The following is a 14413-nucleotide window of genomic DNA, read 5'->3' as shown; positions in this document are numbered from 1 at the left end:
ACTTAATATCCATTGCCTAGCCCTGATTGTTCTTTTGGAACAGTCTTGGAACATTCTCTTGGAACCAATGCAAAGTACTGATGCTAAGATGAAAGGTAAAGGTTATAAAAAAGAAAAGTTTAAAATATATTTAAGTGCCTATTAAGTGCCAGGCACCATGCTAAGCCCTGGAGTTACAAAGAAAAACAAAAACATAGTCTCTGCCAACAAGAAGCTCGCAGTCTAATGGGGGATCATAGGATTATGAGCTTTCAAGTTAGCTGGGGAGCGAGAGGAATGAGACTCAAGGAAGAGAAATGATTTGTCCAAGGTCACTTGGGAGGATCAGAGGCATGGTTTGACCTGAGGCTCCAAGGAGGGACTAAGCTCCTAAAATGAGGGCAATTTTATGCAAAGGCAGGGAGGTGGAAGATGACCTATTGAGGCAGCAAGGTGGTTACCCAAGACAGAGTCCTTCACTTGGAGTAAGGAAGCCCTGAGTTTGAATACTTATTAGCTGTGAAACCTTGGGTGAGTCTCTCTGCCTCAGTTTCCTTCTCTGGAAAAAAGGAATAATTCCCTACTTTTCAGGGTTTTTATGAGATCATCCAAAGTGCCTCATAAATCTTAAAGTGCTCTCTATAAATGCTACTGTTTATTATTACTGAATTCTTTACCTCTTACTTCTTTTCAGAAAAAAACTAAACGAGATCTACCCTAGTGTATCACCTTCTTCAAGGCTACACATCTACTCATTCTGCTGATCAGTCTTAGAAGCAAATGGCCTCTCTGAGCCCCTAGTTCCCCTTTTCCCACTTTGGAAAGGTAAAGAGTGTTTAAAAGCAGCCCAAGAGAGCTTGCCTTGCCATCCTATCTCTTCAGAGCCTGCCCAGAGGATGTTCCTATTTCTGCATGATGACATTAAGGCTGCCCAAATTAGAAGGTGATCTTTCATCTCTAATTGGCAAGTTCAAAAGGCCCCCTATCTCGCAAGGCTGCTGAGAGAATATGTAATTAAACAAGGTGATTCCTAACTAATTCTAAGTTCTCTGCCCAACTTTTTTCAAAGAGCCCTTACTTACTCACTCAGCCTCTGGCAAGCAAGACCATGTTTCCCTCCCAGCATCCTCAGGAGCTGAGTCCCCTCTTCAACATACTCAAAGTTGTGTCTAGAGATGATCATTTCAATGGTTTGTCCCCTTTCTGTGGATCCTGGGATTCTAGAGAGGGCGCCGGTAACATCCCACCCTTTGGGAGCCATTGAATGTTTGGGCTCCTCACTACCCCCCAAACTGTCCTGCCTTCCTCATCAAGGCCCCAAGGGTTTTTAGAAGGAACCTCACTACAGTATCTCCAGGCGCCCCACCTATGGCGCCAGCAGAGTGGGGGCCCTGGATAAGATCATGATTGTAAGAGGATTGTTGGTTCTGCTCCAGAAACACCACCCACGGTCCCAAGGGGAGGAGTGTCGGGGCAGCTAGGAGAAAAAGGTTTCTGACCTAAGGGTTGGGTGGAAGGATGCAGATTTGGGTTTCCCAGAGATTGAACTCCTTTCCTGGTTGGTCACAAAACTATCAATGCCTCAGATTCCCTTCTTTCAGAGTGGGAGCTACACTGGGCTCTTGCCCTTCCTCCCTGGGATCCTCAAAGCTGGGGTGAGAGCTTGTCTGAGGAGTGCTGAGTTTGGCAAGGCCTGAAATAAATACAGAGTGATATCATCATCGCCTCACTCTCCCTTTTCTTGATGCCGCCATGGTTTCAGAGATTGCCTGGATGAGTGGTATGTGAGTAGCTACCCAGGCCCCCTTGCCAGTAGAGAGAAAACCAAGAGTGGCATCTTCTGGGAGGTGGGAGTTTCTGGGTGCAGGTATCCAGATCTTTCATCTCTATGCCTGATGGTCCAATAGGGGCCATTATTGAAACTGGGGTCAATGTTGTTTAGTCCCTGCCCCCAAACATGAACCTAAAAGATCCTTTTTTCTTTACCCCATTTCTTCCATCTTAGAATTAATACCGTGTATGGGTTCCAAGGCAGAAGAGTGACTTTTCCAGGGTCACACAGCTAGGAAGTGTCTGAGGCCAGATCTGAACCTAGGACCTCCCATCTCAAGGCCTGGCTCTCAATCCACTGAGCCACCCAGCTGCATCCTATTCCCACACTTAAAAGTTGTCATGAACATGGGCAAGTCTCTGAGCCTTTGTTTCTTCATCTCTTAAATGGGAATCATAATTCTTAAATTACCCAACTCATAGCCCTGTATAAACCTTTAAGGCAGCATTTAGTGATGCCCCTATAGACCCTCAGGCCCAGACTAAACCTGGAAACTTTGGGAATACTAACCCATCTATGATTCTGGCCTGCCTGTGCCCTTTGGTAAGACCAATGCCAGCCTTCTTTTCCAAAACAAGTCAGAGAATTCCTGTCCCTCCCACCCTTCGGGGAGGAATGAGTTAATGTCTGGGATGTGGGTGAGACCTTATTTCAGAGAACCAAAACAAATCCTTCTCAAGCTTAACACCAGCCCTACAGGTTTGAAGTCCATCTTGGGAGTGAAGGAGTTAAAAAGAGGCTGGGTTCTTCTATGGGCCCTCATTCCTTTCTTGCCTTCCATTGGGGCCTGAACTGGAACTAAGGGTATGCTGCCACCTAGCGGGGCACAGACAGATGGACCAGAGATAGACTGGAAGAGGGCCAGGATTAAGAAGGAAGGAAGAAGGGCCCAAAATGGTGCCAGGCCCCACGTTACCCTAAGAGAAGGCCTCTTGTCCAGAGGCATGGCTTCCACGGATGGTGCTACCAGGGGCAGAGAGCACAGGATTTTTCATCAAGTTCTCTGTGCCCAGGAACTTCTGAGTCTGGGTAGGGATGGCATCTCTCCAAGGAGGTTCTATTTCCTTTCGGTATTCTGAACATTAAGCAAGGCTGTAGCCTGGCTACCTGGCATTCTGCCCCATCGCTCCTGGTGCTATACTTAGCATTTCAAATGTTTTTCATTTTACAAAGCTCACAATACTGGCACTGCTCTTAGAAGTCCACAGTCTTGGGAGGATTCTGCTCCTCTGTGGCCCTGCCTTGCCTATGGTCTAAGCCACTCCCAGACACACCACCAAGCTGGACCCTGCAAACGTTAGTTTCCAAAGGGCTATGGAGAAACTTGTTATTGGTGCTCATTGTTTTAGACTGGTATTTCAAGGCACTCCGTAATCTGGCCATTGCCTTCCTTTTTAGGACATAATATCATCAAATTTCAAGCTGGAAGGGATTTTAGAGATCAGCTAATCTAACCCTCTTGTTTTAGCTAAATGGGGAACTGAAAGACTAGAAAATTTAAATGACATATCCAAGGTCACACAGACTAGTATTTGTGGTCACACAAGATGGATTTTATTATTATTTTTTAAACCCTCGCCTTCCACCTTAGAATCAATACTATGCATTGGTTCCAAGGTAGAAGAGGGCATGAGCAATGGGGATTAAGTAACTTGCCCAGGGTCACACAGCTAGGAAGTGTCTGAGGCTATGACCTCCCATCTCTAGGTCTGGTTTTCAATCTACTAAGCTACCCAGCCGCCCCCTTATTATTTTTCAATTAATAAGCAGTTACTTTCTCTCCTTTCTCATTCCTCACACCCCATTTCTTTCTTTTTTATTTGAAAATTTCTAATTAATTAATTAAGATTCTTTTCCATGGTTACATGAATCATGTTCTTTCCCTCCCCTTCTCCCACCCTCCTCCCATAGCCGATGAGCAATTCCACTGGGTTTTACATGCTCAAACCCCATTTCTTCAGTTATAAAATAATTAAAAAGACCTGTGTAACAAAAATGCATAATCAAGGAGAGCTAATTCCCTCACTGGTCACATCCAAAAACATAGGTCTCTTCACTCAGCCAGGATGTAGGCTCAGACTTCCTGGCTTCCCATCCAGTGTACTTCCCACTCCTCTTCCCCAAACTCTACCTCTTTTGCTCTGGTCATCTTCCCTGTCCTTGAGCTGGGTCCCACTAAGCCTAATAAGATGCCGAAGGGAAGTCATGGTCCCCCCTGCTTCCCATCACTAGCCATATTTGGGGTGGGAGGAGTTCTTGCCTACCTCCATCTTGGCCCTGCTGAGCTTTAACCAGAGAATTCTCTTTGTTATTTGAGGGGCAAATCCTGTGAGGAAGGCACCAGAGACAATTCTTACCCATTAAAATTTGTACTTAACAGGGCCTTTGTCCCAGTACTCCAGGGAAAGGTCCAGTGGGAGCTACGGGGGGATGATGACAGGACTCAAGACCTTCCTGGGAAGAGTAGGAAGTCTCCCTGGGAGAGTCAGAAGGTAATGAGGACTCTTGGTAGCACAGGCCTTGCTGGGGAGCATGTTTAAAACATGTCACCTTTGGGGGGGGGGCCTGAATTTGATCCTGACCTTTCACCAGCTCTTGGGCTGTGGGAGGAAGGATGGGGAGGAGCATTCATATGTTCCACCTGGCTCTCTGGGAAATGCCCTGGCCCGATGCCAGCCCACCAGCCAGCTCTGAGTAGGCAGTTCTTCCTTTCCCTGAAGGGCAGGTGAGCTGGAACAAAGGTGAACTCGAAACCCATAATCCTGCTCCCAGCTTACTGTATGTAGGGGAAAGAGAGCCTCCTTGCTATTAACTCCTGACCTCTAAGAGATAGGAGCTCCTTGTGACTCTTGCACCAGAAATTTCAGAGTTCAAGGTGACCATCCATCACCTAGAGCCCATCTCACTCCCACCCCTTATATCCTTGAATGGGTAAAAAGAGTTTGGGATTTGGAATCAGAAGACCAGAATTAAAATCCTATTTCTTTCACTGTATGTCCATAGGCAAGTCATTAGACCTTTTAGGGCCTCAGTCTACTCACGTGTAAAATGAGGGCCTTGAAGGACCCTTCCGGCTCTAAATCAATGATTCTGTAGTCTTAATTCAGGGAGAGACTGAGCTTTTTCCCTGTGCCTGGGATGTGGCATCCTCCATGAAGAAAATTCTAAGTTTTGGTCAGCTCCTCCATTTCCCTGTGACTTACACACACACACACACACACACACACACACACACACACACACACCCATGTCTTCTCCAGATCTACACATGCCTGTCCTTGTGCTCTCACCTGACTGGTAGACTGAAGGTCTGATGCTGGCCGTGGTGACCACCCGGGGCTTAGGAGCCGTGGCAGGAGCTTCATTATAGGTGGCAGGAGCGTGGGGTGCCGAAGCTGCCGGGGAATAGGAAGAACCGAGGATCCTAAAAGAAGAGGGGAGCAGTGAGCAGAGAAGGCCGCAGGGAGGCTGCTTTGTTCATCTCCCTATTCTCCCCTCCCCTCTCCCCCTTCTCTGTCCCTACCAGCCAGCTGGATCCAAAGGATTGATTTTCAGGGGATCTCGAGAAGGAGACATTTTATCCAGAAATCCACAATTGTTAGTAAGCCGAGATGGGGAAGGCGGGGCGCCTCTGGTGCCCCCTGAAAGGAAAGGCCTCCACATTCCTTCAAATAGATAGAATTACCCATCCCCATCTTTGAGCCATGGCAACAGGAGACACTCGGCAGCCATAGCAGAGTGGCCCACACCAGGGCCTGGGCTTTAGGGAATAACAGCGTCGTCGTTCAGCCGTTGTGGTCGTGTCTGACTCTCTGTGACCCCATTTGGAGTTTTCTTGGCAGAGGTACTGGAGCGGTTGGCCATTTCCTTCTCCAGCTCATTTTACAGAGGAGGAAATCAAGTTAGACTTGCCCAGGGTCTGAGGCCAGTTTCAGGTCTTCCCAACTCCTGGTCTGGTGCTTTATCCACTGTGCCCCCAGCTGCCCCTCAAATAACAACATGATCAATCCACGAGTCCCATTTACAAAGCACATTAAGGCTTACTAAGTACTTTGCTCTCATAAGAAGGGATGGATAGTATCAGGATAGGCACTCCGAAGTGAAAGGGACCTTGGAGATCCTTAACCTTTTGGGTGTCATTCTCTTCATGCACACTATTTGGAGCAACCCTTTTCAGAATCTTGTTTTTAAAGGTACAAAGTAAAACACCTAGGATTACAAATATTGAAATAGAGTTATCAACATCAACATATTTTTTTAAAAATCCAAGTTCACAGCCTCCAAGTTGAGAACTGTTGTTCTAACTCAACTCCTTCATTTTACAGAGGAACAGAGATGCTTAGGGAAATAATTCCTTTCCCAAGTTCATGAGGATGGTGAAGTTATCTTCATTTTACAGGTGAGGAAACTGAGAAAGAAATGAAGGAAGGAAGGAAGAAGGAAGGAAGGAAAGAAGGAAGGAAGGAAAGAAGGAAGGAAGAGAAAGAAAGAAAGAAAGAAAAAAGAAAGAAAGAAGGAAATGAAGAAAGGAAGGAAGGAAGAAAGGAAGGAAGAAATTCATCATTCTGTAAGATGAAATCAACTCTAAAACTTGCATCTATCTCTTCAGATCATTTCCCATCCTTCAGCAGGGCTTCATCATGCCCTAAGCAGTATAACCTCCTCCTTCTCTTCTCCCCTTTTCAGATTATAAATTCCTTGAGAGCAGAGGCTGTTTTTCTTTTGTATCCCACATTTGCACAGTGTCTAACACATAGTGATCTCTTAATAAATATTCACTGATTGATTATATCTTTGCCCTCTTTAACAGGCTCCTGTATTCACTGCACTTTCCTTGGACTTCCATGAAGGATTTGCCTTGGCAATATTTGAAATAGTATTGGTTCTTCTCCTGTAGGCAATTTTCAGTGTCTTAGGATCCACCATACAGTTCCTCATATAGGCCTTCTCATCTTGGGTGGTACTATTACTCTGACCCATTTGAAACCCTTCTCAAACTTTAATCCTTCCCAACACAAATTCTTTTCCATTTCCTTCCCTGATACGTGACAATGTAATACTCTTCTGGATAAAAGGTGCATTTTTCATATGATTTTCTGAAGATTCAATGCCAGTGATATAATTTTGGTCCTCTCTGGACCTATGGGTGTGTGTGTGCTGTGTGTGTGGATGAAAATGCACACATGCAAACACATTCTGTATGTATATGTAACTACATAAAATATAACATATAAATATTTATTTGTGTGTAATATATGCACATATATGTATATATTCAAACACACATACACACACACAAAATTGGTCATTGTCCTTTGTATTCAAAGAGGACCAGAATGTATTCATACCAGAATTCAGCATTAAAGAGCCCAGAGAAGAGGAGCCAAAACTATCTTGTATTTAATTTATAGCTCCTAAAGTTTAATGGCACATATGACAAAGGTTTAATTTCCCAAATATATAAGGAACTAAGTCAAATCTACAAAAATACAAGCTAGTCCCCAACTGACAAATGGTAAAGGGTCATGAATAGGCAATTTTCAAATGATGAAATAAAAACTATCAATAAGCACATGATTAGAGAAATGCAAATTAAAACAACTCTGAGATACCACCTTACACCTAGCAGACTGGCCAATATGGCAGCAAAGGAAAATAATAAATGCAAATTGGGACACTAATATACAGTTGATGGAGTTGTGAATTGGTCCAACCATTCTGGAGAGCAATTTCGAATTATGTCCAAAGGGCTTTAAAAGACTACTTGCCCTTTGATCCAGTCATACCACTGTTGGGTTTGTACCCTAAAGAGATAATAAGGAAAAAGACCTGTACAAAAATATTTATAGCTGTGCTCTTTGTGGGGCAAAAAATTGGAAAATGAGGGGGTGTACATTGATTGGAGAATGGCTGAATAAATTGTGATATATGATAGTGATGGAATGTAATTGTTCTTAAAAGAACGATGAATTGGAAGACTTCTATGTGAACTGGAAAGACCTCCAGGAATTGATGCAGAGTGAAAGGAGCAGAACCAGGAGAACACTGTATTCAGAGACTGATACATTATGGCACAATCGAATGTAATAGACTTTTCTACTAGCAGCAATGCAATGACCCAGGACAATCCAGAGGAACTTATGAAAAAAAAACAAAAAACACTATCCACATCCAGAGAAAGAACTGTGGGAATAGAAATGCAGAAGAAAAACATGATTGATCATGTAGCTCAATATGGATGTGATTAGGGTTTTTATGTTAAAAGATCACTCTACTGCAAATATGAATAACATGGAAGTAGGCTTTGAACAATGATACATATAATAACCCAGTGGAACTGCTTGTCAGCTCTGAGGGGGGAGGAAAGGCTGGGGAGGGGAGTATCATGAATCATTTAACCGTGGAAAAATATTCTAAAGAAAAGAAAGGAAAAAAAGTGGGTTCAAGCCATATTGTAGAGAACTTTGCATACCAAACTTAGTTGAACCTCAAACAGCCTATATAAGATGATTTTAAGATGAAATTGGAAACTCTATAGTCAACATGAATAAAGTTACAAAGTCCTCAACTGATGTGGTGGCAATTGAAAGGGAAAGGAAGAAACTAAATGGAAGAGAAGGATTATATGAACAAATGAATAAATGAATGACTGAAGCAAAAAGGGACTCCAAGGTTTCTAATCTTTAAGGTTGACTAAGAAAATATCACTACTAGTAACCAAAAATGGAAAGTCTGGCAGGGGTATACTTTTGTTTTGGTTGAATACAGTGAGTTTGAATAGACAGCTATATATTAAAGTGTAACTCACCAGTCAGTAACAGCCCTGGAAATGTAGGATTAGAGATCTGAGAGAGCAACTGAAGGGAGCTGTCTAGATAGGGATGGACAAGAGAAGATTTGTGTGGAGAGAAAGAAGAACAAAGGACCAAGTACTAAACCTTGAGAATAGATATCCCTATGTAGGAGACGTAAAAATTAAGTCACAAAAGAAATCAGACATAGAAGGAACACAACCAAGGGAGTAGAATATAATGGCAATCAATGAAGTGGTTTTTTAAGAAGGAAGGGGTGCCAAATACTGTAGAGAAGTAAATGAGAATAAAAATTGAGAAACTGAAGAGGTTTTAGTAAAGAAAATTTCAAAGAAAACCAGTTCAGGGAGTGGTAGGGTGAAAACTAGATTTCGGGGACTTAAGAACTTCATGGGCAGTGAAGAAATGGAGACAGAGGGTGTCAATTACTCATTTGAATTAAGAAATTTGATAAAAGGAGAAAAATAGGACTATAGTCAGAGGGGGAATCACCCCAACACCATGGCCTCTTGGTTATGTAATTATCTGATGTATATGATTCCATTTATGTAACGTAAACAGTTCTCATTGTACATAATCCACCAGTATTCATGGCCGTATATATTTTGTGGTACTTCTCCAATATGTATAATCTTACATGGCATATGGTTTCTATTATATTCCCTTACTCCAGTACATGTAGTCCTCATTGTAAATGGTACACAGTGTAAATTTATTTTTTAGTATTTTTGTTCCCTAAAGCCTATGGAGAGTTCTAGTCTATTTGTTCTCCTAGGATACTGAATTCCTCCGGGCTCCCTATGGCACTTGATAACTAGAGACTGAATCTCTGGATGATCCAAGAGAAAACTGAAATGAAGTTAGATAAAATGTGATAACAAAAGGAGAAGGAATGTAAGGCTTTATGATTGAAGATGATGACCATGCTGATGGCCAAAACTTATGTTTTGTAAAGTGTTTTCCTTACATGGGGAAGGGGTAATAAGCATTGTTGTATTCAACATGCAAATGAAAAAAACTGAATCTCAAAGAAGGTAAGTAATTTGCTAGTGTTCACATAGCTAGAAGTATCAGAGCTGGGATGTAAACCTATACTTTCTAATTCCAAATCACATGGAAGGAGAATTAATGATGGGATTACTAGAATTCTAAATCCTCTCAAAGGCTTATTGTGGGAAAAACATTTTACAAGCATTCAAGTGTTTTATATAGGTGAAATTACCATTATTCTCTGAGACAACTGAGGGCTGCCTATCACCACTCTGCTGCCCTAGGTATCTGCTCTGCCTTAGAATGACCCTTCACCCCTAGAATTTGGTAATCCACATTAAGCCCAGCTTTGCCAAACAGTACACCACTTCCTATCTGTACACTTCAAGGGAAAACCCCACCAAATGGAGAGAGTAAAAGAAGGAAACATCTGTGCATACAGGAGTGGTTATAAAACTCACTTTTTTTCTTCCTCTATTGACAAATACTCACCCAATCTATTCCTTCTCCACTTCTTAGCCCAATACAAAAAGCAAAAGAAACAACAAAAAAAAACAACAATCAAAACATTAAACAAATGGAGCCTGGGGTCTCTTGAGTTAGAGCAAGTTCTAAAAATAATAGTTTCCATCCTACCCTTCCCCTAAATGCAACAGAGATAGATAATACAGAAGTAAAATCATATAGCAGAGAGGCAGTGAGCAGTTAGGTGGCTCAGTGGATTGAGAGCCAGGTCTAGAGATGGGAGGTCCTGGGATCAAATCTGATCTCAGTCACTTAGCTGTGTGTGACCTTGGGCTAGTCACTTAACCCCTATTGCCTAGCCTTTAACACTCTCCTTCCTTGGAAACAAACAATGTTGTTTCTAAGACAGACATTATGGGTTAATAAAGAGAGAGAAATAGAGGCTGAATTTGGAATCATCATCCCTTAACCTTGGTTCTGCCACCTTGTTCCACTTTGTGACCTTGGGCAAGTCATTTAAAATGCTCACTATCTGTGTGGCCCTTGGCTTCAGTATCTTTAAATCTTTAAAATGATTGTGTATTGGTGGAAGGTCTCTTACATCCTTTCCATCTATAAATCTGATCTACAAACATAAGACAAAGATTTAGAGGCAAGAGGAGGGGAATGATGAGGAAGAGGAAAGAAATAATGCAGTGGGAAGATAGAGGAAGGCAAAAAAATACATATTATTACACATATAGCATATTTGCCTTTAATTTTGCCCTAGGTCTGAATCTCTTTTTTAGGCATCCTTATACTCACAAGTCCGGCTTCTAGCTCTTTGCCATTAGTTGATGGTCATCAGAGACATCTCTGATCTGTCCAGCTGATAGCTCAGTTTGTAGTTTGCCTTAGCCAAATCATGATGTTTATTTTCCATAAAGGAACACCACTGACATATCCACCTTAAGCTGAAATTATTCCCTTCTCACTCCCTTCCAAGAAGAGACCAGCAGACCATTGAGAAAGCAAGTCATTGCTATGGATTTACCAGTATTGCTTTGCTAGGATTTTCCCAACTGTGTACTACACAGTCAGGATTCCTTTCCCTAAAATTACATTTCATGGCTTTCCACATAGACTAGATGAGGGAAAGAAGGAAAGCTGAATGATTTACAGGATCATCAAATAAAGCCCTGAGAACTCTGTCTGCAGGTCTTTTCTTTCTCCCANTATATATATACATGCAAGTCCATTGTCCCATACGTCCATATTTATATAAAACGTATGTCTGTGTTGTCCTCTCCAAGAGAGGCCAAGCTCTCCGAGGGCAGAGACTGTTCCATTTGTTGGCTCTGGCTCCTTGGGACACATTTAACCAGTGAATTGGTTCTTTGATTGTCCAGAGCCACACAGCGACAGAGAGTTGAAATAAAGCCCCAAATCGTTCTAATTTCGTGATCGCTGCTCCCCTTCCTCCCACCCCCATACGCAGAGAGCAGAACGTGCTGGTCAAAGACCTCGTGCCTGACATCCGAGGGCTAGTCTAGTTGAGTTCGGAGAAGACTGCCACTAGGGGGGCTGACTTTGGGGGTGACTTGTTTTTAACATGATAACTCATGAAATGGTCTACCAAGAAGGGTCGGGATGTTCATAGAACAGATTCGATTCTGGAAGGGACCTTTGAGATCATCTCGTCCAACTTCCTCACTTTAGAAGTGAAGAAAACAAGCCTCAGAGAAGTCAAGCCCAGGGTCATCCAGGTAGAAAGTGGCAGGATCGAGATTTGAACCCAGGTCCTCTGACTCCAAATATAATGCTGTGTATCAGTGGAGGAGAGCACCAAGGTATCCACACGTGTGAACCTGCAGAGGCCAGGGACAGAGTTGGGAGCCAGCAAAGGAGCATTGAAGGGCTGATAGTATGGACCACGTCCCCATGGACTTCGCAATGCCAACTGTCCCTGGACTCTTGGGCCAGGCGGCCCCTAAGGAGAAAGTAAGGATGGAGATCTTTGTCAGAGATGACTCCCCAGCTCCCTGGCTTCCTCCAGGTGGCACCGAGCTCATTTATTCTGAGCTCTGGGACCTGAGGCTCACCAGTGGCCACCATGAGAAAATGCCTTTCTTTTTCCTGGCTCCCTCAGATAGATTTTCAAAAGAAGCCCAGGAAACAGTGGCAGGAGATCCCACCATTTATCCCCCCTCCCCCCTCCGACATTGATATCTAATTCCCCATTTGGCAAGAAGCCTGTGGCCCTGAGATAGTGCTCTCCCCTGCCTGTCTGCTCCTGGGGAGGACTCGGGACATATAGCCAGTTCTCTGAGTTCCATCTAGAGCTTCACTATGGGAGGGGGAAGAAGGGGAGGGCAGGAGGGTCAATGGAGCTTTCCCCAGCTTTCCCCAGCTGGAGGGGTCCTTTGTGGCCACCACAAGGCCCACATTCATTAGTTTTGGGTTTCCTTCCTTATGCTTAATAGCTTCATTCTTCTTCTTGAAAAAAAATAGCGTGTGCGTCTAGGGAGAGGAGGTCAAAGATGACGAACAAGAAAGCAAAGCACTATTCTCCATGGGAAGGACTTAAAATGAGCTTCTATACAAATTCAAGAAGTTTGTTTTCTGAAATCCTTCCCTCCCCCTCCTTGATCCCCTTCCTCTACACCTCCCATCATCATTCTTCCCTGGAACTCCCCCTATCAGTGACTTTAAGCATGGGAGAGAGGCTTAGCCAGAAGGAAAAAGAGAGCATCTCCTTTTGGGCTCCCTTGGTAGCTTAGGAAAAGGGAAAGCCAGGAGCTGGAGGACCTGGTTTCAAAATCCACTAAAAGGAGGGGACCGTGGACAAGTCATCTTGCCTTTGGGTTCAGCTTTCTCTACTGTCAGATGAGGGAATCAGATAACGTGTTCTTTGAAATGCCTTTCTGGGGAAGTCTGGATCTCCAGAACTGAACCTTGGCTAAGGCCATGAAGGGAGAACCTTTTGATAACTGGGTCCCTTTGGGAGCCCAAGGAGCACCCAGATCCAAAACGAAACCAGTCCCCCAAATGGTCAGTGTCCCTGGAGAGAGGAAGTGGACCCAGAATGGCTAGGAGAGCAAGGTAGGTCAAAGAAAGATCTTTCCTTAGTGCTACCCAGAAAAGAGAAGAGGAGTAAATCTCATGTTGGGGAAAGGTGGAGGGCTTCAAGGGCCCCCCAGGCTCTGATCTTCCTACAAATGGGTCACAGGTGACCACTCAGTGTCTTCTAAAGCCCCATCTAGCTTTGACACATTGTGTTTGAAGGGTTCTTGTAGGATCATAGGACCTTTGACATGGAGGGGACCTCTGAAGCCATCTAACTCAATCCCCTCCTTTTACAGAAGAGGAAACTAAGGCCAATGGAATCAAGTAACTTGTCTGAGGATACAGGGCTAGTAAACAGCAGAGGCAGGAAGCATGCCCCCTGATTTCAGAGCCTATTCTCTCACCGCTGTACTACTCTGTCTCTCAGAGAACTTCTGACCAACTCAACACTGCTGCCTTGGAAAATACTTCTCCAAAGTTACTAATGACCTCCCTAATGGCCAATCCAACTGAATTTAACTTTAAAGGCATTTCTGTATTTTTTTAGGCTAATAATCCTTGCCTGTGCTCCTGGGATGGAGGTCCAGGTGGAACCAAGAAAGTAATTAAAACTTCAGCTTATCTTCTAGATCTTTTCCAGAATGAAACAAACAAACAAAAATCCATCTCATTTCTCTTTCCTCCAAAATCCACTCTTCCTCTTAATTCTTGTATTTCTACTAGGTCTTCTAGTCACTCCTGCAACCTTGGAGTCATCTTCAATTTTTCATTATCCTTCACCTCCCATACCCAATCAATGCCCAAATCTTATTCGTATATATTCCCTTCTCTTAACTCACACCACAACCATTAGTTCAGCTCTTCATTATCCTTCCTATAGTCTGCTGTGAGAAATGCCATCCAGCCTCTCCTCTCTCCAATCCATCCTCAATACATTGTAATCTTCCTTTAGAATAGATCCAGCCATGTCATTATCCTTCTCAAGAAACTCTTGTGGCTCCTGCTTTCCTGGTTCTAGAATAAAATGCAATTTCTTTCTCTTTGACATTTGAAGTCTTTCACAGTTAGACTCCAGACTTTTCCTAGGTTAACTGCACTCTGTTTCCCCTCACATATGCTATGCTCCAGCCAATTTGGCCTCTTTGCTATTCCCAGGATTCCATTTCCCACTTCCAAGCTTTTGCATAGGACTGAAATGTTCTCCCTCTTAACCGTGGTTACCTAGACCTCTTATCTCCTTTTAAGGCTCAGCTCAAATGTTATCTTGTAAAAGAAGCTTCTACTGATTCTC

At 43.4% G+C, this 14413-nt stretch overlaps 1 protein-coding gene across 1 annotated transcript in view; it reads right to left on the bottom strand.

Annotated features, from left to right (window-relative positions):
• Nucleotides 1-14413, bottom strand: part of LDB3 (LIM domain binding 3) — a 125846-nt gene that overhangs the window by 17625 nt on the left and 93808 nt on the right. Inside the window, exon 9 of the mRNA XM_044659159.1 lies at nt 5101-5234. Coding sequence (XP_044515094.1) covers nt 5101-5234 — 134 coding nt within the window. The remainder of the gene's footprint in view (nt 1-5100; nt 5235-14413) is intronic.

This window comes from Gracilinanus agilis, chromosome 2, assembly GCF_016433145.1.
Source record: "Gracilinanus agilis isolate LMUSP501 chromosome 2, AgileGrace, whole genome shotgun sequence".
NCBI classification, from domain to species: domain Eukaryota; kingdom Metazoa; phylum Chordata; class Mammalia; order Didelphimorphia; family Didelphidae; genus Gracilinanus; species Gracilinanus agilis.
The sequence above is the reverse complement of the archived record's forward strand: the minus strand, read 5'-3'. Positions and strand labels throughout refer to the sequence as shown.